Source organism: Hypomesus transpacificus, chromosome 13, assembly GCF_021917145.1.
Source record: "Hypomesus transpacificus isolate Combined female chromosome 13, fHypTra1, whole genome shotgun sequence".
NCBI classification, from domain to species: domain Eukaryota; kingdom Metazoa; phylum Chordata; class Actinopteri; order Osmeriformes; family Osmeridae; genus Hypomesus; species Hypomesus transpacificus.
The window spans coordinates 4,500,821-4,527,351 of record NC_061072.1 but is presented as its reverse complement, the minus strand read 5'-3'; the positions used below and the strand labels follow the sequence as shown (position 1 = coordinate 4,527,351).

Genomic DNA, 26,531 nt, shown 5'->3' with positions numbered 1-26,531 from the left:
TGACTGACTGACTGACTGTCTGACTGTCTGTCTATCTATCTATCTATCTATCTATCTATCTATCTATCTATCTATCTGTCTGTCTGTCTGTCTGTCTGTCTGTCTGTCTGTCTGTCTGTCTGATTCTCATACTGACTGACTGACTATCTGTATGTCTGAATGCCGTTTGTCTGTCTGTCTGTCTGATGGACTGCATGTGACTGTCTGACCGACCGACTGTCTGTCTGTCTATCGACCTGTCTATTTGTCTGACAGTCAGACCGACTGGCTGACTGTTTCTGGCGGAATTTCATAAGTGAAATAAAATGTCAATGCCAGATGTCAGATCAAATCGGATATTCCCAAGGCTGTTAAGCATCGAGGACACATGGAGACTAACCCACAGTCACACACACACACACAGGTTATTGATTAAACATGCACATTCATGGTGTATGTGTGTGTGTTTTCTCTGCCAGGTCCTGTGGCATCTTGATATTTTTCGCAGAAGTTTCCGGCAGCTAACCACACATAAGTGCATGGAGGACTCCTGCATCTTCTGTGCTTTGAAGGTAAAAGAGTTTGGTCCTGTTTTCTGTCTCCTTTTGGTGTAGGGGGTTAAATATTGGCCAAAAACCAAAACAATTCCCCTAGGTTTAAAGGAAGATGGGAACAGTGTATTACGTAACATTAACCAAATAATGCCCAAACCAATGGAATTACAGTTATTTGAGTCTATGGGTTAAATCAGAGCAAGAATGGTCAAAGGAAGGTTAAATGAAATAGATATTTAATAACATTTCAAATGAATGAAATCAATTACAAGGCAAACATGTTACAAAGTGAAAGTTTTAAATTGTACCTACTTTACCTTGATTATTGTAAACCAGAGAGAGAAAGAGTAAGAGCTGAGTAAGGAGAGGAGATGAAGAATCCACAGAACAATGCTTCACAATCCCCTTGGTAGCAAACAATTATCTGTAGAACAACAGACCACATCTTGACCCTTAATTATGACTAGCAATGTGACAGTAAGTTTCACAATGAAGTGTGAGACCCATCAAGTGGAGACTCCGTTCAGCGGTGACACCCAGTCTTATATTGGTGGTCACCTTGTGAAGTGCTTGTTAAACCCTGCATACAGGAAAACCACTCTGTAACCACATAACAACGTTAATGATACATTTACCACCATCTAACTAAATAGCAACGCTTCACATTAAGGTTACATTAAGTACCATGTAACTACATAGCAACGCTTTACCTTAAGGTTACATTACGGAACTACCCTGAATTGTAACACAACAAGCTGTCATTTAGGTAATAAACTGTGACAGGTCTACAGATGAAAAAGTAATCCTCAACATGAACAAAAGTTACTAGTGCATTGCCTGGAACTGACACACATTTTAGGGCTAATATTAGCCAATAATATCAGTCTTAAAAACTGTTGGATTCTGATGTTTCTTTACGAAGTCGTTTTAAAGGTGAATGCAGTTGTTTATCTTTATGGATGGGGGGTTGACTGTCGGCTGATGGCTGCTCTACGTAGAGAAGTATTTGTAGAAGACAGTGCTGGATATTTGTAGGTGCACGTACTGTAGTTTTATGTGTGTGTGTGTAGCGGTGTCAGTGTGTGCATTTTACACGCTGTTTTGTCTCCTTTGCCTGTAATTAATTGGCTGACTGAAAGTGCTGAGGTAGCAGAACCCCGGGTGGGGTGTTTCACAAACACACACACAGACCAAATGCACACACACACAATATGTTATGCACACCACACACACACGCACACAATACGCTATGCACACCACACACACAATGTTGGCATGTAGGAGTGTATCATTTTAGAGTTTCAAAGACAATTGTAGTATTGTGGTATTCTCTCTATACTGTCATAAAACCACTTTGACGATGACTGGCTAAGTTCTGTCTTCTGATTAGGTATCAGGATCGCTGTCACTGCATATCACTCGCACACACACACACACACACACTCACACCCTTACACATGATCACATATACTCACACACCAGCAAACACCTTCAAACAACCGTCCACACCTTCCCACACCTACACGTACCCCTCCACATCCTCACACACCGTCACACCCCCCCACACACCCTGCCACACCCCCACGTACCCCTCCACACCCTCACACACCTAAACATACCCCCACACACCCTGCCACACCCCCACGCACCCCTACACATCCTCACACACCGTCACACCCCCCCACACACTCACACACCCTCCAACACTCACGCACACACCATCACACACCCCCACACATTCTCGCACACCCAACACACCCTCACACACGATCATACGAACCCCACACTTTGTCTCCCCTGCCCTGCCCTGCCCCTGGTTTTGAGATGGGGAAAGCCAGATTAAGTGATGAATGAATGTGGTAGTTGGTGCAGATTGCTCCTGCCTTCTTTTGGGGTGTTTTTACAAGAGGGATGTTATGGAATTTTCCCCTCAGCTCAAACACACACGTACACACACACTTCCTTGCTGTCCCTTCACCTCCGCTCTCTCACCCTACCTCTATCTATCCTCCCTCTCTCCTCCTTTTCCACCCCTCCTTTCAGTCCTCCCTCCCCTTCCCTCTCTGTAGGGTATATTCCCCCTCTATTCTCCTTGGCGCATTGCTGCAGTCAGCAAAGCCACCGTAACACCCACGTACACACACACTGACTCACACATACACGCTGACTCCCACACACACACCCACACACAGACACTCTCATACACACTGGCTCACACACACATACAACAGCCCCCCTGTCAGCATGACCGCATTACATTTTCAATGGCCACACCTCCTCACACACATGCACACACACCTCTTTACACACACACACACACACACACACACACACACACACACACACACACACACACACACACACACACACACACACACAGTCCTCCTTACACACACAACTCCTCACCAGTGTTGGGGGAAGTTACTCAAAAAAGTAATATATTAGTTATTACTTATGATTGTTCAGTAAGAGTAGTGTGATTAAGTTACATTATTACTTTGTATACAAAGTAATACTAACTACTTACTAACCGAGAGTGAGGTCATGCCGGGAAATATCAAACTGAGGCTTCAACGTATCGACCGAGCGGTCGAGGTTAGTAAGTTGTTTATTTTATGCCATTTTTAGCTCTTTTCATTTTTTTAATGAAAATAAATGGTAGGCTGATTGTAGCTAGCTCTCAAATCTTTTCACGGTGTGTTTCAGGTCATGTCTAGCAACCAATAACTTTTGATAGAAAGCGGACAACACGGTTCTGCTAAAAGGGCTCTAATTCCAACACAAATAACAACTCTTAGAAAGTTAACAATTTCTTTGTTGATGTTGATGTCTTCAGTATCGTCTGGATAGTAAATATGACAGTACTAGTCTAGTCTTCGTCTAGTATCCGTATCAGACCACAGATGACGTCAGAGGAGGGCAATAATAATCCGTATCAGACCGCAGACTGGCGATGAAGTAATACGCGGCTGGCATGACTACCCATTATCAGAACGCTTGCACTGTCGTTGCCATATTATAATATTACTTATTATATTACTTTGACTATTATTATTAATAGTAGCGAGTTTGACTTTGTAAAACATGTGCAAGAACATAGGCTACAGACGCAAAATAGTGTTTTTTTAAAAGAACGATTATTTCAAACAATCTTAAACATCAAAAAGCCTTATAAATTTAAAAATAATCATATATTTGTGTGAATAAATTACACTATGTTAGCAACCACTTGTGGAAACGGGTCGCCATCTCTCTTAAGGTTTAAAGTGGATTTTTCGCTAGCGTCCAGCTTCGTTTCTCTGCGGACACTTTCGAGGTGTTTGAAGTGCTGCTTTTGGCAGTACACTAACACGTTATATTACTTCGTTATTCACTTATGTAATAATATTATGTAACGTGTCATATTACATAAAGCGTTACCCCCAACACTCCTCTTCACACACACACACACAACTCCTCACACATGTGCACACACACACCTCTTCACACACATACACACACACTCTTCACAGTGTGATAAAATCAGTGTGATGTGATCAGTGTGATGCGATCAGAGTGATGCGATCAGAGTGATGCGATCAGAGTGATGGGATCAGTGAGATCAGTGTGATGTGATCAGTGTGATGCGATCCGAGTGATGGGATCAGTGAGATCAGTGTGATGTGATCACTGTGATGTGATCAGTGTGATGCGATCAGAGTGATGCGATCAGAGTGATGCAATCAGAGTGATGGGATCAGCGAGATCAGTGTGATGTGATCACTGTGATAAGATCAGTGTGATGTGATCACTGTGATAAGATCAGTGGGATGCTATCAGAGTGATGGGATCAGTGACATCAATGTGATGGGATCAGTGTGATGAGATCATTTTAATGTGTAATGAGTCCAGTTTTATGGAATCAGGGTTGTGCATTATGTCTGTTTGGAAGTAACAAAAACAAGTTGGTCCATGTATCCATGACAAGGCTGGTACTTTGTTTTGTAATATTGGTGTGTGTGTGTGTTTGTGTGGTTGCAGAGCATCTTTGCCCAGTTCCAATTCAGCAGTGAGCGTGTGTTACCGTCCGACGCACTGAGGAGCGCTCTGGCCAAGACCTTCCAGGATGAGCAGAGATTCCAGCTTGGAATCATGGATGATGCAGCTGAGTGCTTTGTAAGTCTTCTCTCCATCTCTGTCTCTCTCTCTACCTCTGTCTCTATGTGTGTCTATCTGTCTCTCTACCTCTCTATCTGTCTCTCCCTATCTGTCTCTCTCTATCTGTCTCTCTCTACCTCGCTGTTTCTCTGTTTCTATCTCTCCCTCTGTTTCTCTTCATTTCTCTCTCCATCTCAGTCTATCCCTTCATTTCTGTCTCTTTCTCCATCTCTCTCTTTCTAGTTCTCTCTATGTCATTTGTTCTATCTTTCTCCCTCTCGCTCTCCCTCACTCTCTCTTTCTCTCAATTACCATTTAAATTCAGTTTTCCAATTCAATAATGCTTCCTGGGCATGAATGAGTGAGCATTGGAAACAAAGCTATTTAAGGTTGAATAAAATACATTAATGATGATACACTTATATATAAGACGTTGTGTCCTTGGGCAAGGTACTTGCACCCTACTTGCCTCGGGGGAATGTCCCTGTACTTACTGTAAGTCACTCTGGATAAGAGCGTCTGCTAAATGACTAAATATAAATATAAGATAATATTTTTACATATTTAAATATTTAAAATCTTATGTTATTCAATGTTATTATCAGCATGCCTTGGTTTCGTTACAGTTGTTCTTGATTGTTAACAAACATTTCTTGAATATGCACTACGTTTTCTCCAAACCCTAAACACACGTCTTGAAACTCACACCATTTTAACCAAACCCTTGACCTCTGACCCAACCAAACCCTTGACTTCTGACCCAAAAGTAAACAATATAGTCAAAACCATATAACTGTCATAGAAACCAAACTTAGCATTCAAATTACACACACAACCATAAAATACACTCAACCTTCGGAATACCCTTTACACACTGCTGGGAGGAATTACACACTGATGGGAGGAACTACACACTGATGGGAGGAATTGAAAACACTATAGTAAATTGTTTTCCCCAAACCAAAAACTGTAATGTTTCCCTGAACTTCAGATATGTTTGACATGATGTAAATCATATGATCACACAAACACCACAATAGTCCTTCTTACAGGATGCTGATTTTCCATTCAAACATTCTGCAGTACCGTACAGTAACTGCTGTTGAACAACCATGCTTGTCACTGTAGTGTTCACAGTCATTTCACTGTAAGTCATCAACACAAATTCACCTAAATGGAATGAATACAACAAAAGCTAAGAAAAACAATGAAAGAAACAGAGCACCTAGGTAAGAGTTTTAGAGTAAGCTACAGTACTGTAATAGCAATAACAGTTCATGTCATTGTATTCATTTCCCGTTGTATTCATTACAATCTCCTGATCGCTTGTTGAGTATTTGTGGTTGTTATACATGGATAATTGGTTGTGCATAAGTGTATTTGAATTGTGCTGGTTTGAGTTTAATTGCTAAACCGGGGTGTAATCCAGAAAGCTGGTGTAGTGAAAACCCTGACTTAGTTAACCCTGAGATGAGGCAAACTCTGGGTTTTCCGTACCAGAAAGAGAGAACCTAACCTGTGAGAAAGAGTGAACCTAACCTGGGGGCTATTCCAGATAACAGGTTATGCAACACAACCGGGTAAGTTAACCCACCAACTGATTCACAATGTTGCAGCAACCTACTGGCAATGTTGCTACAATGCTGGGTGTCAGCTGAGGAGTTAACTTACCCGGGTATGTCGCATAACATGCTTTCTGGAATACCCCCCTGCTCTCTAGCAGGTTTTCCATAACAAACTCTCTATTTTCTACCTATTCCCTCCCACTTTCTGAGCCTGATACAGTTGGCAGGCATGGGGTGTCCTTTCCTGGTTCAGCCCACCGATCTCAAACATAATGTAATTGGCTTAGCCTTACGTCGAAAGATATTATAAGACTGCGATTCAATGTGCTTTAATTCCCCGATGAATACCTAAGTTTACGTTACCGTTTCCCGTCACACTCCCTAATTTATTTTGGCAACATTCTCAGCCATATCCTCGCTAATGTTACACACTGTGGACCTGCACTGAGAACCGACCAAATTCTTTTTTGCACTGAAATAAAGACAAATCATTGCAATTTAATTTGGTCTTCTTTATTGCCTACAAATAGAAATCCAACAATAAGTATTTATATATACATTTATATTGTTCCTACAATTAAAATGATTTACCTGTGACCATACACCCACCTGTAACTGGTGTTCCAGTAAATTAATTTCAAGATCAGCGTTCGTAATATTCTGCCCTAAGTACACCATCTCTTGTCAGATTTTTGGCACTTGCTTCATGAGATGCAGTTTGTACAACATTACGGGTAACTGGGAATACATTAGATTACATTAAATTCCCAGGTGTACATGCAGAATGTACCTGCCATGAACTGAACATCTCACAGTGTGCAGCTATGCAGGCTGATGGACCTGGCAAAGCCCATCCATGCTTTGTTCAACAGGATCAGAATGTGCTCATTGTTTTTCTATCAATTATTCTCATCACTACAGTGTACATTTAAAACGGACAATTCCACAAAATACTGTAAATAAAAGTACATGGGGGGAGAACTACCAGTAGCTACCATACATGTAGGCCTTTCTGCATCTGCATGTGTCTTCAATCATCATCATCCTGTGATGAAAAGCATTATGTTGGAGGTTACTGCTACTACTAGTTGAAATAGGCACTAACTGATATTGGTTTTGTATCATGTCCAAAATAATGAAAGCCAAGGTAATGTACACTACAATCATAATCTCATAGGCCTAAGCAAAATATGCCTTACCTGTCATGTAGTATGTTTTTACATTTCATTTTTAGCTGGTGCCAAGTGAGCTTTGTGCCTGTAGGATGCACCTACGTGAGCATGATATTTTATTTAATTACATTCTACCACTTTGCCACCTGTAATATTAACGGACAGTGTGGTTGTGACTAGGCTACTGCATTCAAATATATGCATTGACTCGACCAGCAATTGTCTCCCACGCCACTTGTCTCTCATCCGCTGTTATAGCCGTGTTGCTTGTTTCTGGCATGTGCTCACATTCACAATAAATACGTATTAACACTTCGAACTGAAGTGGGGCGAAGTAGGATTACGTTCTTTGTCACTGGGTGCCATGGTGCATCCTAGTATCGGATTTCCATTGATGTTGACCTTTAACAGACCTCATTCATGTGCTTAGCTCAGAGTCCACGTACTCCGAGTTGATTGAACGAATTCACATTTCCACAATTCCAGCTATTCTAGAAAAGTCAGAGACTCACAGTTTGTCCCATCCCAGACTCACAGTTTGTTCAACCCGCTTTCTGGAATACCTCCCTGCAGTGTTTTCTTAATGACAACATGGTGACAATTGTGTCTAGTAAGAGGTGTGTTAGACACCGTAAATAGATTACATGCTATTTCTGCTCAGAATTGGCTAAATTGTTTTATGAGGATGGCTTACACAAAAACAAAAACATTGTGTGTTAGCATTAGAACAAAACTGTAATGAACACTTATCACCTGTATTAATTTGATGTTTTATAGCCAGTGCTTCTATGAGATCCATTGCTGAGGTCCAGTGTTTGTTTAGAAAGACCTTGTGATGAAGGCATTCAGGGTGTGGCTCTTTTTTCTATGGAAAGTGATAGAGGAACTCCAAGTACACTCTTACACAATTCTAGATGGAACATTTCAGTTGGGGTTTTGTCCCACATGCTATGTGAAGTGTAAAGGGGTCCCAATGTCACTGCCATAGAGCATGAGGGGTGTTATGATCTAACTCCCCCATTAGTTGAATATCTTGGTAAAAATTCTGATGGAAAGATTATGTCTACATACATTTATTTGAAATGGCATGGAATACTCTTCATGCTTTGTCTGCTCGCGTTTTAACGGCCCAAAGGAACTTATATTCAGGCAAGAAGATGTCGGCTGGAAATTCTCCTCCAGTAGTGAATTGTTACCGACTCTATTGTGAATATTTTCTGAAAAGTCATTATAGTGAGTTTTTTCCTTGTTCACCGACAGTGCCCATTTCTTACAATATGTGTCAAGTATTGTCAAGCTTTGTTTTAATCCCTGTTCTGTCCCTGAAATCAGAACAAGATCATTAGCATAAAGAAGAAACTATTAATGATTTCCTTCACTCCTGAGCATGTAGACCCTTTGGCACAGTCGCAACTTCATTTATATATAACTGGTTGGACTCATACAGCAGGCTAGTTGAATTCCTCTGTCTTTTTGGAGATTGTCTTTATACTGTAATGTCACGGACCTTGCATCCTATTCAACTACTGCAGATGGTTACAAAACATCCTCATGCCATACTGTATATATTTATCTCTCCTCTCTATCTCTCTCTGTCCCTCTCTGTCCCTCTCTCTCTCTGTCTCTCTCTCTCTCTCTCTCTCTCTCTCTCTCTCTCTCTCTCTCTCTCTCTCTCTCTCGCTCTCACCTGTTGTGGAATCTTTGGGGACATGACCCCCCCATCCTGGGAAAAATAGGATTTGTCCCCCCCAATAAATGACTGTAAACATAACAACACCTGTTAACGAGTGAGTTCTAAATATTTCCGATGCTTCCACCGTAGTTAGTTTTTTTGCTAAACGGAAGCTAGCTAGCTTTAGTTAGCTAGCTAGCTTCCGTTACCTAGCAAAGAAGCATAATCCTCGTAGCTATGCTAGTGCTACTTGTTAGCCTCCTAATTGTAAATTTTAAAGCCATAATATAGCGTTTGTCATATAGTTTTTGTCTATCGGAAAATAGTCGGTTGGAATGTTCAGAATCACACATGTGTGACGGTACTCTGTGGGGCCCGCTTACAAACGATCACAAATATGTGACACTTCTCTTTAATGGGTTAAATAATATTAATAATATACATTTAACATATTACAATGTAGTTTATGTGTTACAGCAGTAATTTTGGTGTCCCCCTCAGGAATTGCTCTTGAGAAAATGTCATATAATTGTCTCCCCCAAAATTGATAGCAGATTTTTACCACTGACATGCATACATACATACAGTTGCAATCAAAATTATTCAATCCCCATTGATAACCAGGTTTATTGTCAAAATGTACAGACTGTTAGCTGTTCACAATGAACAAATCAAACAAAAGCAATTGAAATAGCTCAGCACAACAAATTACCCAAATTCAACTGAAAATTCAACTTATAAGGACTTTTCCAGTCTCAAAATTATTCAACCTCTTCATGGCAAGCATGTTTAGTACTTAATAGTGCACCCTTTTGCGGTTATGACTTCTGTGATAGCCAGACACCAGCTTCTGGCAGCATTGTTGAGGCATCTTAGCCCATTCCTCTTGAGCAATGGCCTCCAGTTCAGTAATATTCTTTGGTCTGCGTGCTGCAACCGCCTTCTTCAAATCCCATCAGAGATGTTTGTCAAGGTATTGCATAGGATACTTAATATGCATGCGCCACTTCAGTAGCCAATCAATGAGTGAGCTGCGAGGTAGCCTAGTGGCTAGAAGTAGGAAGTTGCCAGTTGGTATGGAGTTTGTAACGTGTTATAAAGTGTATGCCTGTTGTTACCGATCGTTAATAAACAAACTTCCAAAGACTGTGTTCGCCAGCAGTTTCATTTGACATGGTGTGAGAAGTATTCTGAGAAAGACTCAACGTCAACAAAGTTTAAACCACCACAAAACTTCAACTTTGAGAAGCCGGGAGAATGGCCTGGGTAGAGACAGAGGTTCACACGATTCAGGTCGGCGACAAAGCTAAGCTATGAAGACGGAGACGTTCAGGTTAGCAGACTCATTAATGCTATGGGCAATGAGGCCGAAAATATGTTCAAGACATTCGTCTTCGCGGAGGGAGAAGAGGATGTGATTGTGAGATAATAGAGTCCTAGAGAAGTTTAATGAATATTTCATACCGAAAAGAAACATAATTCACGAGAGAGCATGCGTTCATCAGAAACAGTGGAAACGTTCATTCGAGCGCTGCACGAATTGAGAGAAAATTGTGATTTTGGTGAAAAGAAAAATGAACACATTAGAGCTAGACATGTTGTTGGAATACAGGATAAAGAATTGTCTAGAAGGCTACAGTGGAGTACAGACCTCACGCTCGAAGAAGCAGTGCTAATGGCGAGGCAAACCGAAGAAGTAGCAGAACAGACGACACAACAAGAGCAACAAACATCCCTCAGCGTACAAGAAGTGGAACGAAGAGGACATACAAAGGAAGGAGGGAGACTGCAGGCAGAGGGGACGGAAAAGACCGCAGCAGAACAACGCAGGGGACTGGAAGTGCCGCCGTTGTGGTAAAGAAAGACACAAAAATGCAACCAAATGCCTAGCCATGGAATCTGAGTGCAGGACGTGTGGCAAGAGAGGACACTGGGAAATAAAATGCTTCTTTAAGGCCGTGAGAGAAGTTTCTCGAGGAGATGAAGAGGAGGAAAGCTATTACCTGGGGGCAGTGAGTAAACCAAAGCAAAGCAGTGCAGAACATTGGACAGAGCAGATTTATGTAGGACACACTCCAGTTAGATTTAGAATCGATACCGGAGCAGATGTCACTGTGATGAACTTGAAAACATTTAATGAGCTTATACCAGAAAGAAAGCTGGAGGCTCCCTCTGGAGCATTAGAGAGTCCAGGTGGAGCTCTGGACATAATGGGACAATTCACTGCTAGCACATTACATAAAAAGAGAAAGCACATTTTCAACGTATATGTGGCAAGAGGGCCAACAGTCAGCAACCTCCTAGGCAGAGAGACAGCGGTAGAGATGGGACTGGTGAAAAGAGTACAGCAGATTAAGATGGCAGCAGTGAGGATACACCTAGGAGAGGATGCTGTTCCACATGCCTTGCACACCACCAGAAGAGTCCCTCTACCTCTCCTACCCAAAGTCCAGGCAGAGCTACAACGCATGGAAGAACAGGGCGTGATTGTGAAAGTGACGCAACCAACGGACTGGTGCGCACCCATGGTTCCGGTGATGAAGCCGTCAGGCGCAATCAGAATCTGCGTAGGGCTCCGAAAGCTGAATGAGAACATAAAAAGAGAAAGATATCAGCTACCCACAACAGAGGAAACATTAGCTAAGCTAGCAGGTTCCACTGTTTTCACTTCCCTTAATGCTGCCTCAGGCTTTTGGCAGATACCACTACGTGAAGCAAATAGGAGCCTGACAACTTTCATCACACCCTTCGGCAGGTACTGTTTCACTCGTCTTCCTTTCGGAATCAACATCGCCTCTGAAATATTTCAGCGAAAATGAATGAACTGTTAGAGGGCCTGGAAGGCGTAGCCGTTTACATGGATGATGTGATTATACATGGCAAAGACATGGCGGAACACAACAGACACCACCAGGCCACGCTTGAGAGGATGGAACAGGCGGGCCTCAAGCAGAACAAGGAAAAGTGTGTGTATGCACAACCAGAGCTGCGATTCCTGGGTAGATGCTAAAGGAATAAGAGTAGACCCAAGCAAAGTAAGCCATAAGAGAGCTATGGGCACCCACTAACATGCAGGATTCAAAGTGTGCATTGGGCATAATTAATTACATGAGCAAGTACATTCCTGATATGGCAACCGTAGCAGGTCCCCTATATGATCTACTAAAGGGAAAGAAAGACGGCCTGGACATGGGACCAGCCACAGCAGCAAGCGTTTCAGAGGTTGAAGGAAGCTCTCATCACCTCACCTGTACTGGCCCACTATGACCCACAACGACAAACAGCTGTTTCAGCGGATGCAAGCAGCTATGGAATAGGAGGCGTTCTCCAGTTGCATGAGGAGAGCTGGCAGCCAATAGCATACGGTTTAAGAAGATTGTCAGACGCAGAAACCAGGTATGCGCAAATTGAAAAGGAATGCTTAGCGGGAGCTTGTGAAAGGTTCCAAAAATACCTGGTAGGCATGGACAACTTCAGACTCATTACGGACCACAAACCTTTGGTGCCGCTGATAAATAGCAAAGACCTGGACGCAGTACCTGTGAGGTGCCAAAGACTCTTGATGCGGCTGATGGGATTCAACGGCAAAGCAGAATATGCACCGGGCAAAACATTATTCATAGCAGACACTTTGTCGCACAGCCCAATTGATGAGGTGGAAAGCACCACAGAGTCCATCATTGCAAGCCATGTGAATGCAGTGGTCCACATCTGGCCTGTCTCACAGCGCAAGCTGGACATGATAAGATCAGCTACAGAGGAGAACGAGCAGCTACAAAGAATGCGAAAGCTGATCAGGGAAGGATGGCCCGAGCGAGTGAGTAGCGTCGCAGACAACATCAGAGACTACGACACACTGAAAGACTCACTATCAAGAGTGCGAAGGCCTCATCACATCAGGCTCCCGCATTGTGATACCCAGATCCATGAAGCAGGAGATGTTGGACCGCATACATCATGTTCATCAAAGCCTGTCGAAATGCAGAGAACGTGCGCAGGAGACAGTGTGGTGGCCTGGAATATCAGCAGATATTAAGCACAAAGTGCAAACATGCCACTTTTGTCAGGCAAACAGACGCACTCAGCGCAAAGAACCATTACGGCCAACACCTCTTCCAGAGAGGCCGTGGCAAAAGCCACTGACATCTGTGAGTATAATGGGAAACAATACTTAGTGATATCAGACTATTACTCGCGCTACTTAGAAATATTACACTCACCCACTACTACTGCAGAGCAGATAGTCAGGTTGATAAAAGCCACCTGTGCAAGATTTGGCCTGAGGAGATAGTCGGCGACAATGGACCTCAATACACCAGCGAGGTCTGGAAAGACTTCTGCAGGTGGCTTGACATACTGCACACCATGTCCAGCCCGTACCATCCACAAGGAAATGGGCACGCTGAACGTGCTGTTCAAACAGCCAAACGCATACTCAAGCAGGAAGACCCCCTGCTGGCTCTGATGTGCGACCGGGCTACACCAACATCATCCACTGGAGTTAGCCCGGGAGAAATGCTCATGGGCCTCAAAATCCGGACAACGCTGCCGTCCCTAGAGAAGACCCTCACTCCAAAGTGGACAGACAGAGACCTGGTGCGCCGACGGGATGAGGAAGCAAAACAAAGACAGGCAGTCTACTTCAACAGGAGACACGGAGTAGAGGAATGACCTACTCTACGTCCAGGCGTTCAAGTCCTGGCGAAGCTGGAGGGAGAAAAGGTCTGGAACGGTCTGGCATCAGTCTTGCAGGAATGCAGCACACTGCGCTCCTACCAGTTGGAGTCGCCAGGAGAAGGATGGGTAAGGAGAAACAGGCGACACTTTCAACAGGTGCTGCCGGTGACAGAAAGAGAGAGCACAGACACTGAGCAAGGAGTCTCTGAGACAAGTGAAGAGACACCTCAACAAAGCTCAGGACAAGGACTGGGTGGGAATAACGAAAGTCCAACACCTACACCAGATGGACAGATAAGGACCAGGTTCGGTAGAATCGGCAAGCCAGTGATAAGGATTGACATTTAGAGTAAGAAAGGCTAAAATAGTAACCTAGTACCTATAGTTATAAAAAATAAAATGTTATTGTTCATATTAATGTGTTGGCCATGGGTGCATTCCATCGTAATCTGACTGTAACCGATTCTTTTGTCGTTTATCTTTTGTTTAATTTTCTTTCTGCTGAAGTTTCTCTTTTAACTTATTTAGTTGCTTAGGATAAAAATACCCTTGCTAGGAAATCAACACTCCATAATCCACATTTCAATTTGTAGTAAACTAGAACTGTCATAATTTTGTTTCACCACTGCTGTCCTGAGGTGTTGTGGAGTTGCTTGGTGGACTGAACGTAAGGACCAGCTGGCTGAGGGCAATTTCATCTCTGTGTTTCTCTTGGCAGTTCAGGGCTTGGTGGTGGGAGATGGGGGGTAATGAAAAAAAAGTAGATTGTTTTGCTCTTTTTGGAATGTTCAGTAGTAGTGGGAATTGGCCAAATTCAGGTCTGACTTATGCACCGGATCCAGGATTCGGCCGAATATTGGGCTGTTTGACGGGGTTCGGATTCGGCCGAACCTTAGAGTTTTTTTCACAGAATCCGAACCCTATGCTTGCACTACGCGCTACGCTGGTCGACATAATGACGCCACCGTTGATTACGGGAAGGTTTTTTCGTAGGTGGACTGTTCAATGCAGTAGGCTGTGAGAAAGAGAAAATGGAACTCGTGAGCAGAAAGTTTTGTTTGGCAGTACTTTCAGTCAAAAGAAGGCGATTCAATTCAAGCTACATGTTCAATTTGCAATGCCAATTTGTCTCGTGGTGGCAAGGACCTTTAACAATACACAACATATCCGCGTATGACACATCCGAAAGAAATTCAAGAAATCTAAAAGGCTAATATTTTGGATATTGATTGAATCTTGAGATAAGGTAAACAGGCATTATGGTATTTGTCAAAATAGTTGTTCCCACTTGTTTTCCTGGCATAACGTTGCCTATTCTTTTTATTTTACAGTAAAAAATAAATAAAAGAACACACTGCTGTGGTTGTTTATTTGGTTTATGTGTTTACTGTGTTAATGGACTAAGGATGGAAGTAAGAGATCGGATTCGGCCGAATCTTAACCAGTGGATTTGGTATTCGGCCAAACCCTAAAAAACTGGATTCGGTGCATCCCTACTTATTTGTATTTTTCCTGTGGACTCAGAGGATACTTTTGCAGAGTTCTGTTTGAAGAGTTTTATTTTTAAATCCTATTTGTCAAACTCTTGGTGTGTTAGTGGACCCCACACTTCACTACCAATAGTGCAATAGGTTCTATGAATGATTATTGATTATTTTCAACCACCCAGCTAACACATGACGTTGCGGCAATGTTGCCAGTAAGTGCTCAGTTGGTAACCCGCGACGTTACCTTCTGGCAACGTCGTGGCAACGTCGTAGCAACGTTATAAAGGGAATGTTGCCAGTTGGTCCCATGGACAACGTTGCCGCGACGTCGTACCTTGGTCGGCTGGTAACGTCATCTTTTGGTCCGTGGGCAACGTTGCCGCGACGTTGTACCTTGGTCAGCTGGTAACGTCATCTTTTGGTCCGTGGGCAACGTTGCCGCGACGTTGTACCTTGGTCGGCTGGTTACGTTATTTTTTGGTCCCATGGACAACGTTGCCACGACGTCGTACCTTGGTCGGCTGGTAACGTCATTTTTAGGTCCGTGGGCAACGTTGCCGCGACGTTGTACCTTGGTCGGCTGGTTACGTTAATTTTGGTCCCGTGGACAACGTTGCCGCGACGTTGTACCTTGGTCGGCTGGTTGCGTTATTTTTGTCGCAGGACAACGGATCTTGAGTGCAATATAGTGGTTTATATATATAAATGTAGACACTGGTACTTTTTACCACGTATGTATATATTTTGGCCGTTTTTATTGTAAACGTTACATGCATACTTTGTGCATTGGCATTTTAGCAGACGCTCTTATCCAGAGCAACTTACAGTAAGTACAGGGATATTCCCTGGAGGAAAGTAAGGTGAAGTGCCTTGCCCAAGGACACATCATTTGGCAACCTTCTGATTTAATAGCCTGATTCCTTAACCGCCATCTGACTCCCCTTTAGTATAGGTAGACCACATATTTAGGATTCCTATATGTTGAATGTGTATACCTTCCTGCCAAAGTAAATTCCTTGTCTGTGCAAACTTTCATGGTGATTAGCACTTTCAGATTCTGAAATGCTGCCTCGTTTATGATTTAGCTTGAGTCAGGCTACACATCACACAAACATATTCCTCCAAACATTAGCTATCTATTATACCAAAACAAGTAGCCTTATGGGCAAATGAGGTCTGCATATGAAATATAGGTTACTTCATAATTAAGTAAATTATTAACGTCGCAGTTACGGACTAGCAACGTCACAAAATTACGTTGCTAGGAGGTCGCGGTTACGGACTGGCAACGTCACAAAACAACGTTGCTAGGAGGTTGCGGTTACCGACTGGCAACGTCGGAAAATCACGTTGCGACGACGTCGCGGTTACGGACTGACAACGTTCGAAAATTACGTTGCTAGGAGGTTGCGGTTACGGACTGGCAACGTCAGAAAATAACGTTGCCACGACGTCGCGGTTACGGACTGGCAACGTCGGAAAATTAACGTTGCCACGACGTCGCGGTTACGGACTGGCAACGTCACAAGATTACGTTGCGGCAACCTACTGGCGCCCCACAGATGCACGGTCCCGCAACGTCTACGTATGTTTGGTCATCGCGTGACGTTGCGACAACATAAGGGCAACATAAATGTGTTAGCTGGGCATGTTGTAATTGGAATATTTACATGAATATATTGTTTCATAGTATAGAATGCTCTTCTGGCTTTATCCATAAGATCATTTATAGCCATGTTCAAATTCCTTGCGGAAATTTCCTTGGTGGACATTGATGGAACATCCAATAAAACCAAAGTGATATGCACACTCTGCGGGAAGACGTTATCGCTCTGGATAAGAGCGTCTGCTTAATGACTGAATGCTAAATGACTGAATGTTATCGTTTCACCGAAGCAATACCAGCCTAAAGTAATCTATACCACCTCAACACGAAGCATGCGTTGGTCGGCGAGGGGAGTTCAAGTAGAATGCGCCAAACCACCCTCACTGAACAGCGTAGGGCCCTCATTAAGTCTGCCTATGACAAGGTGACTAGCACAGTTGCCAAATTTATTGCAAAAAGCTGTAGACCGATTGATATTGTTGAGGACGAGGGGTTCACCAAAGTTTTGATGACTCGAGCATCAAGGTACCGCAAAATCTAAGACGCACACTAATGACAAAAATTCGGAAAATTGTTTATATGTAATTAATCATGATTAATCCACAGAAACCTGTGATTAATTTGATTAACATTTTTAATCATTTCACAGCCCTAGTTTTTAGATTTTTTTTTATAGACCGTGAGTGCCCAGGTCTGACAGAATAACTCTTGTAGTCCTTCCTTTGATTTTGAAGTTCTCTATCCCTCTCTCTTTCCTTTCTCTCGCTCTCTCTCTCTCCCTATTTCTGTCATTAACACACACTAGGGTAACTGTGGTGCACACTAATACTAAAGTTAATATCATACTATCTTCTGTACTTTACTGTCCTGCTACCAGGTTTACGCCTGCTGGCCTGTGTGTGTGTCTGATTAAAGCCTATAGATTGTGTTGATCTCAGTGGTTCTGCTGTAAAGACACAGTAAAAGACATCGATACAGATAATTGCTTTTAAGCTAATCAGAGATGGAGTGATCAGTCAACAGGACAGGAGATGAGGAGGGAGAGAGGGAAGTACAGTGAATCTCTAGAGGCTAAATGATCCCTCCTTCACTTCCTTCTTCCTCCACTTTCCCCCCGTCTGCTCCATTCTCAGTCCATCTTCCCTTTCTCTCTCTCTCCCTCTCTCTCTCACTCCCTCTCTCTCTCTCTCTCTCTCTCTCTCTCTCTCTCTCTCTGTTATCTCTCTCCGTCTCTCTTTTTCTCTATTTTATTCTCTCTTTCTTTCTCTGTTATCTCTCTCTGTCTCTCTCTTTCTTTCTCTGTTATCTCTCACTGTCTCTCTCTTTTTCTCTATTTTATTCTCTCTCCATCTCTCTCTCTCTGCCTTGCCTGTTGGACCACCATGATTTTCAAGTTATGTTCTACCTTTCACTTGGCTGTGTGTGTGTGTGTTTGTGTGTGTGTGTGTGTGCACGTGCGTGCGTGAGAGAGAGAGAGGCTCTACCTGATCGATTGGCCGTAAATGTGTTCAGTCAGGGAATCCTGCAGGGTCTTATGAAATATAGATGTGGCTCCCGCAATCAGATTAACAAGAACACCGACAGAGAGGAAAGACTCTCTCTTTCACACACACGCACGCACGCACACACATGTACAAACACACACGCAAGCACACACACACATTCACACACATGCACAAACAAACACAAATACAATCACACATACTGTATTGGGAATTGTTTTACTTTCCCCTCTTTTTGACACACACACACACACACGCACACACACTCACATCCCTTCCCAGACCCCCTGTACTCCTGTGCGATGGCTCTGCCTGGTTTAAGCGGCCCGCCTAGGGGACAAGGATGGAGAGGTGGAGCCCTGCCCGCACCAGGGAACCACACTGCACGGGTCTCCTTCACGACGTGCTCATGACGCAGCGCACCAGACAAACGTCGACCAATGGCTGTTCAGAGATCTGTTCATCAGTGTTACGCTGTGCAAACAAGAGCACGTGAATCTGATGGAGCGCGATCGGCCCACATGGTCATCAGAAGAGCTTCTCTCGTCTCATGCTTTAGTAGAGCCTAGCCTGCTGCTTTCATCAGCTACTGTATGAACGCAGATCAAAGTCAAGGGTTGAGCAATATAACGTTTATAATATTCAAATATGGCAATATAGGTACAAGAACCCTGGTTCTTGATGTGAAAGGACAAGTACACACAAACACTGAGTGACACAGTGTGTGTTTGTGTGCTTTCAGGAAAACCTCCTGATGCGTATTCACTTCCACATCAGTGCTGAGAGCAGAGAAGACATCTGCACGGCCCAACACTGCATACCCCACCAGAAGTTTGCCATGACGCTGTTTGAGCAGGTGAGCTACGCTGCAGCCTTGGGACTGAACAGTTTGTCTTCCTCCTTGTTCTCCGGGGCGCAGCATCAAGTGCTTGTGTTGATGTGTGTTTCCAGTGTGTGTGCAACAGCTGCGGAGCATCATCAGACCCCCTGCCCTTCATTCAGATGGTGCACTATATCTCCACCACGTCCCTCTGGTAAGACCAGACATGCACACACACACACACACTGTACGCTGCAGTAAATCTGGTGACGGGCAAGGCTGGATGGCGGTAAGGAAAAGCACAGCATGTTCCCTCCCCTCTGTGACAGATACACACTAACATGCACACACACCCCCATACACTTACACAGGGTCCTGCTGAGTGTGTGACCATACCTGTTACATAAACAACTCCAACTACCAGTCAATAAAAGAAGGAAGTAATCAACTGTTTGGTCCAATAAAAAGGCTCCATTACATAGAGGGCAGAGGCTGGGGTGAAAGGTTAGCAGGCCCCGCCCACTCCCATGTGACCTGGGGAGGTGCTGTAGGATAGACGACACAGGAAAGACAACTGCTCTCCAAAGTGTCTGTACTGCGAATGTGTACTGTGTTTGTGTACTGTGTGTGTGGATTGTTTGTGTAAATTGTGTACTGTATGTGTGTACTGTGTGTGTGTGTGTACTGTGTGTGTGGATGGTGTACTGTGTGTGTACTGTGTGTGTGTCTGTGGACTGTCTGTGTGATTGTGTAAGTGATCAAACAGCACTCTCTTCTGCTTCTTAAAAGACTGTGCCCTAGTTCTGTGCGTGTGTGTGTAAGCATGTGTGTATGTGCCTCTGTGTGTGTTTGGCATTGGGGAGTGTGTTCTTGAGGACTGCTGTGTGTGTGTGTCCTCTACTGCAGTAAGCAGGCGGTCAGGATGCTGGAGTGCCGGGATAAACCCACACCAGATATGTTTGGGGAACTGCTTCGCAACGCCAGCAACATGGGAGACCTACGGAACTGTCCTGTGAGTCCTCGCACACACACACACACACACACCCACACACACAAGTACACACAGTTTGACTCTTCTTCACTACTTCTACTTATCTACATATCATGTCTGTGAGTTGCTGCGTGTGTATATATGTGTGTGTGTGTTACCAAGTGTGCTCCTGCATGACTACAGCCTGCTGGGTGAATCAGTCACTAGGTCCAGGGTTGGCCCACACACCCATGCAACAATGAGATAAATGTCATGAAATATGAAATCGTGAAAAATATCTTTAAATGATTGTTGTTTTTTGCTTGACACTAGGATGGTCTAGTTCTCGTCTCATATCTGTGTTCAGCCACAGTGGTCTGCCAGGCTAGCTAAGCAGCTGATGCATGAAGTGTACTTCCATTACATTGAAGTCCGGTGCTCAGATAAGTGGGGCTGTGGTGGACTGCAGAGCCCTGGCTGAGTCTGACCCAGGCCCTGGCATCATACCTTCCTGCCATGGATGCTGCCTGCCTGCTTTACTTTACTGCCCACAAAGGGCAAGAGTGTGTGTATGTGTGTGTGTGTATGTGTGTGTGTGTGTGTTGGCAGACTCCCTGGTTGCCAGGGTGTTCTCAGGCTGTTTCCGTTCCCGCTCTGCCAGGTCTGTGTGTGTGTGGTAGTGTGTGTGTGTGGTAGTGTGTGTGTGGTAGTGTGTGTGTGTGGTAGTGTGTGTGTGTGTGTGGTAGTGCGTGTGTGTGTGTGTGTCAGACCCAGTGCTCTGTGGTGGGTCATGACTCAAAGGAAGGATTCAGAACACACGGTTCTCAACTCAACAGAAGGTTCCTCAGAACAAATACTGCTGTGTCTGCCCTCCTTCTTTCATTCTCTCTCTCTCTCTCTCTCTCTCTCTCTCTCTCTCTCTCTCTCTCTATCTCTCTCTCTCTCCCTCTCTCTTTCTCTGTCTTTCTGCCTCTCTCTCCCTCTCTCTGTCCCACTCTCTGTCTCTTCTCCCTCTCTCTATATATCAGTTATATATCTCTGCTGTTTCTGCTCTCTGCTGTTTCAATCATCTCTGTTTCTCAGACTTCCTTTCCTTGCTGTGTGAGGAACAGTGAAGGTTGTTTCAGGGAACAGGGGTGTAATCCCTGGTGTCTAGTGTGGTGTTACTACCTGGGGTGTAATCCCTGGTGTCTAGCGTGGTGGTACTACCTGGGGTGTAATCCCTGGTGTCTAGTGTGGTGGTACTACCTAGGGTGTAATCCCTGGTGTCTAGTGTGGTGGTACTACCTGGGGTGTAATCCCTGGTGTCTAGTGTGGTGGTACTACCTAGGGTGTAATCCCTGGTGTCTAGTGTGGTGGTACTACCTGGGGTGTAATCACTGGTGTCTAGTGGTAGTAAAATAATAAAGCCAACTCGGCTACTTACCGTACAGTGGAATATCGTTACATGTAGCTTGTGCCTGCAACCAAATTTAAGGTTGTGTTAAAAACGGCACACACAATAATAATATTAATAGCAATAAACTAAACGTCCGAAGAAGAGAATTATCCTGAAGAACTAAATTAGGCTACACTAAACGTATTAGCTTTTACCCAGGTACTGACATCAGGGCGAACAGTAGCGGTTTTGGGCACGGGCGAACTGGGCTCTTTTCCCGGCATATTTGCCCGGGGCGCCGAATGTGCTAGGACCCCTACTGAGGGCGAAAGCTAGAATTACCATGTACATCTGACTAACGATTGAGCACTAAAACCTTTGAAAATAATACATTCTATACTCTGCTTCCTGTATTTGCAAAGTAACTAACAAACATCAAGAAATGTACCTAATGCTGATGGAAAGTGGGTACGCTACCACACGCAATGATAAATCACATATTATCAGCTCAAGCTAGCAACAGGAGAAAACGTCATGATTTCGCGCAATCAAACTCCGGCAAAATGTCATTTTCCTCATTGTGCAACTGTTATATTTACATTTAGTCATTTAGCAGACGCTCTTATCCAGAGTGACTTACAGTAAGTACAGGGACATTCCCCTGAACTGTTGTTATTTTTGGAGAAAGAAAACAGAAACAGTGGATGTAGCTGAGCCTATATGGTGACCAAACCCAGACGTGTGACACTGCGGTTAATAGTACCATGGGCACATGGCTGCATCCCTTGGTGTAATCCGTGGTAGGTTTCTGACTGCCCCCCTGTGTGTTCCCAGAGTAACTGTGGGGAGGTGCTGCGTATCCGCCGGGTGCTCATGAACTCTCCGGAGATCGTGAGCATCGGCCTGGTGTGGGACTCTGACCACTCGGACCTGGCCGAGGACGTCATCCACAGCCTGGGGACCTGCCTGCGTCTGGGGGATGTGAGATCATGACCCCCCCTCACCACACACACACACACATCATGACCCCCTCACCACACACACACACACATCATGACCCCCCCCCCACACACACACACACATCATGACCCCCTCACCACACACACACACACATCATGACCCCCTCACCACACACACACACACATCATGACCCCCCCCACACACACACACACACCATGACCCCCCCCCACACACACACAGCGTGACCCCACACACACACATCATGGTCCCCCCCCCACACAAACAGCACAGCTGAAAGAGTAGAAGCAGGGTCAAACATCTGATGCCAGTCTGTAGTGACTCCCGTGTGTGCTGATGAGCCCGTGTCTCTGTCCAGCTGTTCTACCGTGTGACAGAGGAGCGGGCGCGCCAGGCTGAGCTCTACCTGGTGGGCATGGTGTGCTACTACGGCAAACACTACTCCACCTTCTTCTTCCAGACCAAGATACGCAAGTGGATGTACTTTGACGACGCACACGTCAAAGAGGTCTCTATTGTGGACTCCTGGAAAACCGAGCGGACCATGACTCTGTCGAAGAGAATCGTGACTGACTGTGTGTGTATGTGTCCTGTAGATCGGTCCCAAGTGGAAGGACGTGGTTTCTCGCTGTATAAAAGGTCACTACCAGCCTCTGCTGCTGCTGTATGCTGACCCCCGGGGGACGCCGGGTGGTATGGCAGGACAGCCCCTCCAACCCCCACCTGGACCTGCAGCACTGCAGCCGAGGCTACGACAGTGAGGACTCTGGTAGGAGACCTCTCTCTCTCTTCTCTCTCTCTCTCTCTCTCTTCTCTCTCTCTCTCTCTCTCTCTCCTCTCTCTTCTCTCTCTCTGTCTCTCTCTCTCTGTCTCTCTCTCTCTCTCTCTCTCTCTCTCTCTCTGTCTCTCTCTCTGCTCTCTCTCTCTCTCCTCTCGTCTCTCTCCTCTCTCTCTCTCTCTCTCTCTCTCTCTCTCTCTCTCTCTCTCTCTCTCTCTCTCCTCTCTCTCTCTCCTCTCTCTCTCTCTCTCTCTCTCTCTTCTCTCCTCTCTCTCTCCTCTCTCTCCTCTCTCTCTCTCTCTCTCTCTCTCTCTCTCTCTACTCTCTCTCTCTCTCTCTCTCTCTCTCTCTCCTCTCTCTCTCTCTCTCTCTCTCTCTCTCTCTCTCTCTCTCTGTCTCTCTCTCTCTCCTCCTGAACCCTCCTTCTCCCCCCAGGCAGGGAGCCGTCCATCTCCAGTGACACCAGGACAGACTCGTCCACAGACAGTTCCAGCCACCGCAACCAGCCGCACCCGAGCCCTGCACCAGTCCACAGGCAGCCACCTCTCCAACGAATCCCAGAGCACGGTGGTGTGTAGCCACGACAACGCCACCCCCTCCACACAGCGCTGACCCCGCAGGTGAGGACAAGCTTATGGAAGGGGCGACTGCCCACCTCGGGCTGAATCTGAGAGCATCTCATCTTTTCTGATAGGCTTGTACTGCATAATTGCCCCCCTCTGGGATGAATGGAAGTATTGAATTCCACAGGATTTAACTTTTACTATCCCTCTGTCTTTCCTCTCTCTCTCTCTCTCTCTCTCTCTCTCTCTCTCTCTCTCTCTCTATCTCTCTCTCTCTCTCTCTCTCTGTCTCTCTCTGTCTGTCTCTCTCTGTCTGTCTGTCTCTCTCTCTCTCCTCTGTCTGTCTCTCTCTCTCTCTCTCTCTCTCTCTGTCTCTCTCTGTCTGTCTGTCTCTCTCTCTCTCTGTCTCTCTCCTCTCTCTCTCTCTCTCTCTCTCTCTCAGAGTTACTAGTGGAGGGTCCACTGCGCCCCCCCACCCCCCTCTCCTGCAAGAGTACAAGGAGACAGCGGTGTTCCTCCTCTCCTCCCGCCGCCCCCTCTCCTCCTCCACCTCCTCCTCCCGCCCCCTCTCCTCCTCCACCACCTCCTCCCACCCCCCTCTACTCCTCCACCTCCTCCTCCCCGCCCCCTCTCCTCCTCCACCACCTCCTCCCGCCCCCTCTCCTCTTCCACCTCCTCCTCCCGCCCCCTCTCCTCCTCCTCCTCGGGCATCGGGGGGTGTGAGAGCGCTCTGGCAGGGCCTCACTGGAGGACGAGAGCACAAGCAGTGAGAGCAAGTCCAGGTGGGTCCTGACCTCCAACCCTAAACCTAACCCTGCCTTTAAATCTAATAACCTGAATTCCCCTTTGCCATTACCATCGTAGTCTCTGGGGGTGTTTTGAGATTGGCCCTCTCTCCATTTCCTATACCTGCCATTGGACATAGCTTGCTTGAGTTTAAATACTATCTCAGGCATCAGGGGGAGTAGTGGTTAGACACTCATTATGTTTCCCTCTTACCATGTCAACCATTGGGTTATTGAGTACAGGCCATACACTGGCGATGGGGCCAATTGAACTGCTGGTATAGACCGGGAAAAGCTCATTTGAAGCTATTTACTCCTGTTTCTGTTCAGTTGCTTCCGGCTTGCACATTTGGCATTTTTTTCAGTCTTTCATGGCTGCGATTCGCTTTTCTATCAGCAGATTTCGCAAGGAATCCGATGCACAAATATGTAATTCAGACGGTTAGAACCTAAATAAGATGTATATGTACGGCTAAATATTTATAGCCTATGCATAATTATGAAAAAAATTCTATGAAGTTCATTGCATAGTGAGTAGTGTGTAGACAGGTACATTCAATTCTTATGTTATGACATTTGTGGCAACAATCATTGTAATGGTAAAATGAAGTAGCCTATGTTGTGGTGGTGAAAGAGCTGTGTAACCATTGGAATGTTGACAGTAACTTGACTTGAGTTGGCTATATGTTGAAGGGAACTTGAGGAACCAAATCCATTGATTCACTACGCGATCGATCATTAGTAGGGGGATGGGCTATCGCACTTTCCAAACAGCCTGAAAGATGTACAGTGCCCTCCAAAAGTATTGGAACAGTGAGGCGAATTCCTTTATTTTCGCTGTAGACTGAAAACATTTGGGCTTGACATCAAATAATGAACGTGAGACCAGAGATCAACGTTTCAGCTTTTATTTCCAGGTATTTACATCAGGATCTGATGCACAACTAAGAAAATATCACATTTTGTTTGAATCCACCCATTTGTCATGTGAGCAAAAGTATTGGAACAGATATACTTAAAACATATTTAAGTGAATAAGACTTAATATTTAGTTGCAAATCCTTTGCTTTCAATAACTGCAGCAAGTCTGTGACCCATTGACGTCACCAAACTTTTGCATTCTTCCTTTTTGATGCTTTCCCAGGCTTTCACTGCAGCCTCTTTCAGTTGTTGTTTGTTTTGTGGGGTTCCTCCCTTCAGTCTCCTCTTAAGCAGGTAAAATGCATGCTCTATAGGGTTTAAGTCTGGAGATTGACTTGGCCAGTCTAATACCTTCCATTTTTTGCCCCTGATGAAACTCCTTTGTTGTTTTGGCAGTGTGTTTTGGGTCGTTATCTTGCTGCATGATGAAGGCTCTGCCAATCAGTTTGGTTGCATCTTTCCTTAAATTGGCAGACAAAATGTTTCTGTAGACTTCCGAGTTCATTTTGCTGCTGCCATCATGTGTTACATCCTCAATGAAGATTAATGAGCCCGTCCTAGAAGAAGCCATGCAAGCCCAAGCCATTTCATTACCTCCACCGTGTTTCACAGATGAGCTTGTGTGTTTGGGATCAAGAGCAGTTCCTTTCTTTTTCCAAACTTTAGCCTTTCCATCACTTTGGTAAAAGTTAATCTTTGTCTCATCAGTCCATAAAACTTTGTCCCAGAATTTTTGAGGTTCATCTCTGTACTTTTTGGCAAATTCCAGCCTGGCCTTCCTATTCTTCTTGCTAATGAGTGGTTTGCATCTTCTGGTGTAGCCCTTGTACTTTTGTTCATGAAGTCTTCTGCGAACAGTAGATAGTGATACCTTCACTCCTGCCATCTGGAGGTTGTTGCTGATCTCACTAACAGTTGTTTTAGGGTCTTTCTTTACAGCTCTCACAATGTTTCTGTCATCAACTGCTGATGTTTTCCTTGGTCTAC

General features: G+C 44.8%; 1 protein-coding gene across 1 annotated transcript in view; it reads left to right on the top strand.

Annotated features, from left to right (window-relative positions):
- The window catches only part of LOC124475814 (inactive ubiquitin carboxyl-terminal hydrolase 54-like), a 48,487-nt gene that overhangs the window by 13,555 nt on the left and 8,401 nt on the right, over positions 1-26,531 (top strand). The window contains 13 exon segments of the mRNA XM_047032649.1: positions 459-551; positions 4,554-4,688; positions 19,094-19,207; positions 19,303-19,385; positions 20,078-20,183; positions 22,354-22,500; positions 22,856-23,005; positions 23,094-23,186; positions 23,188-23,266; positions 23,711-23,784; positions 23,786-23,880; positions 24,526-24,587; positions 24,590-24,620. Of these exon segments, the coding sequence (XP_046888605.1) occupies positions 459-551; positions 4,554-4,688; positions 19,094-19,207; positions 19,303-19,385; positions 20,078-20,183; positions 22,354-22,500; positions 22,856-23,005; positions 23,094-23,186; positions 23,188-23,266; positions 23,711-23,784; positions 23,786-23,880; positions 24,526-24,587; positions 24,590-24,620 (1,262 nt within the window).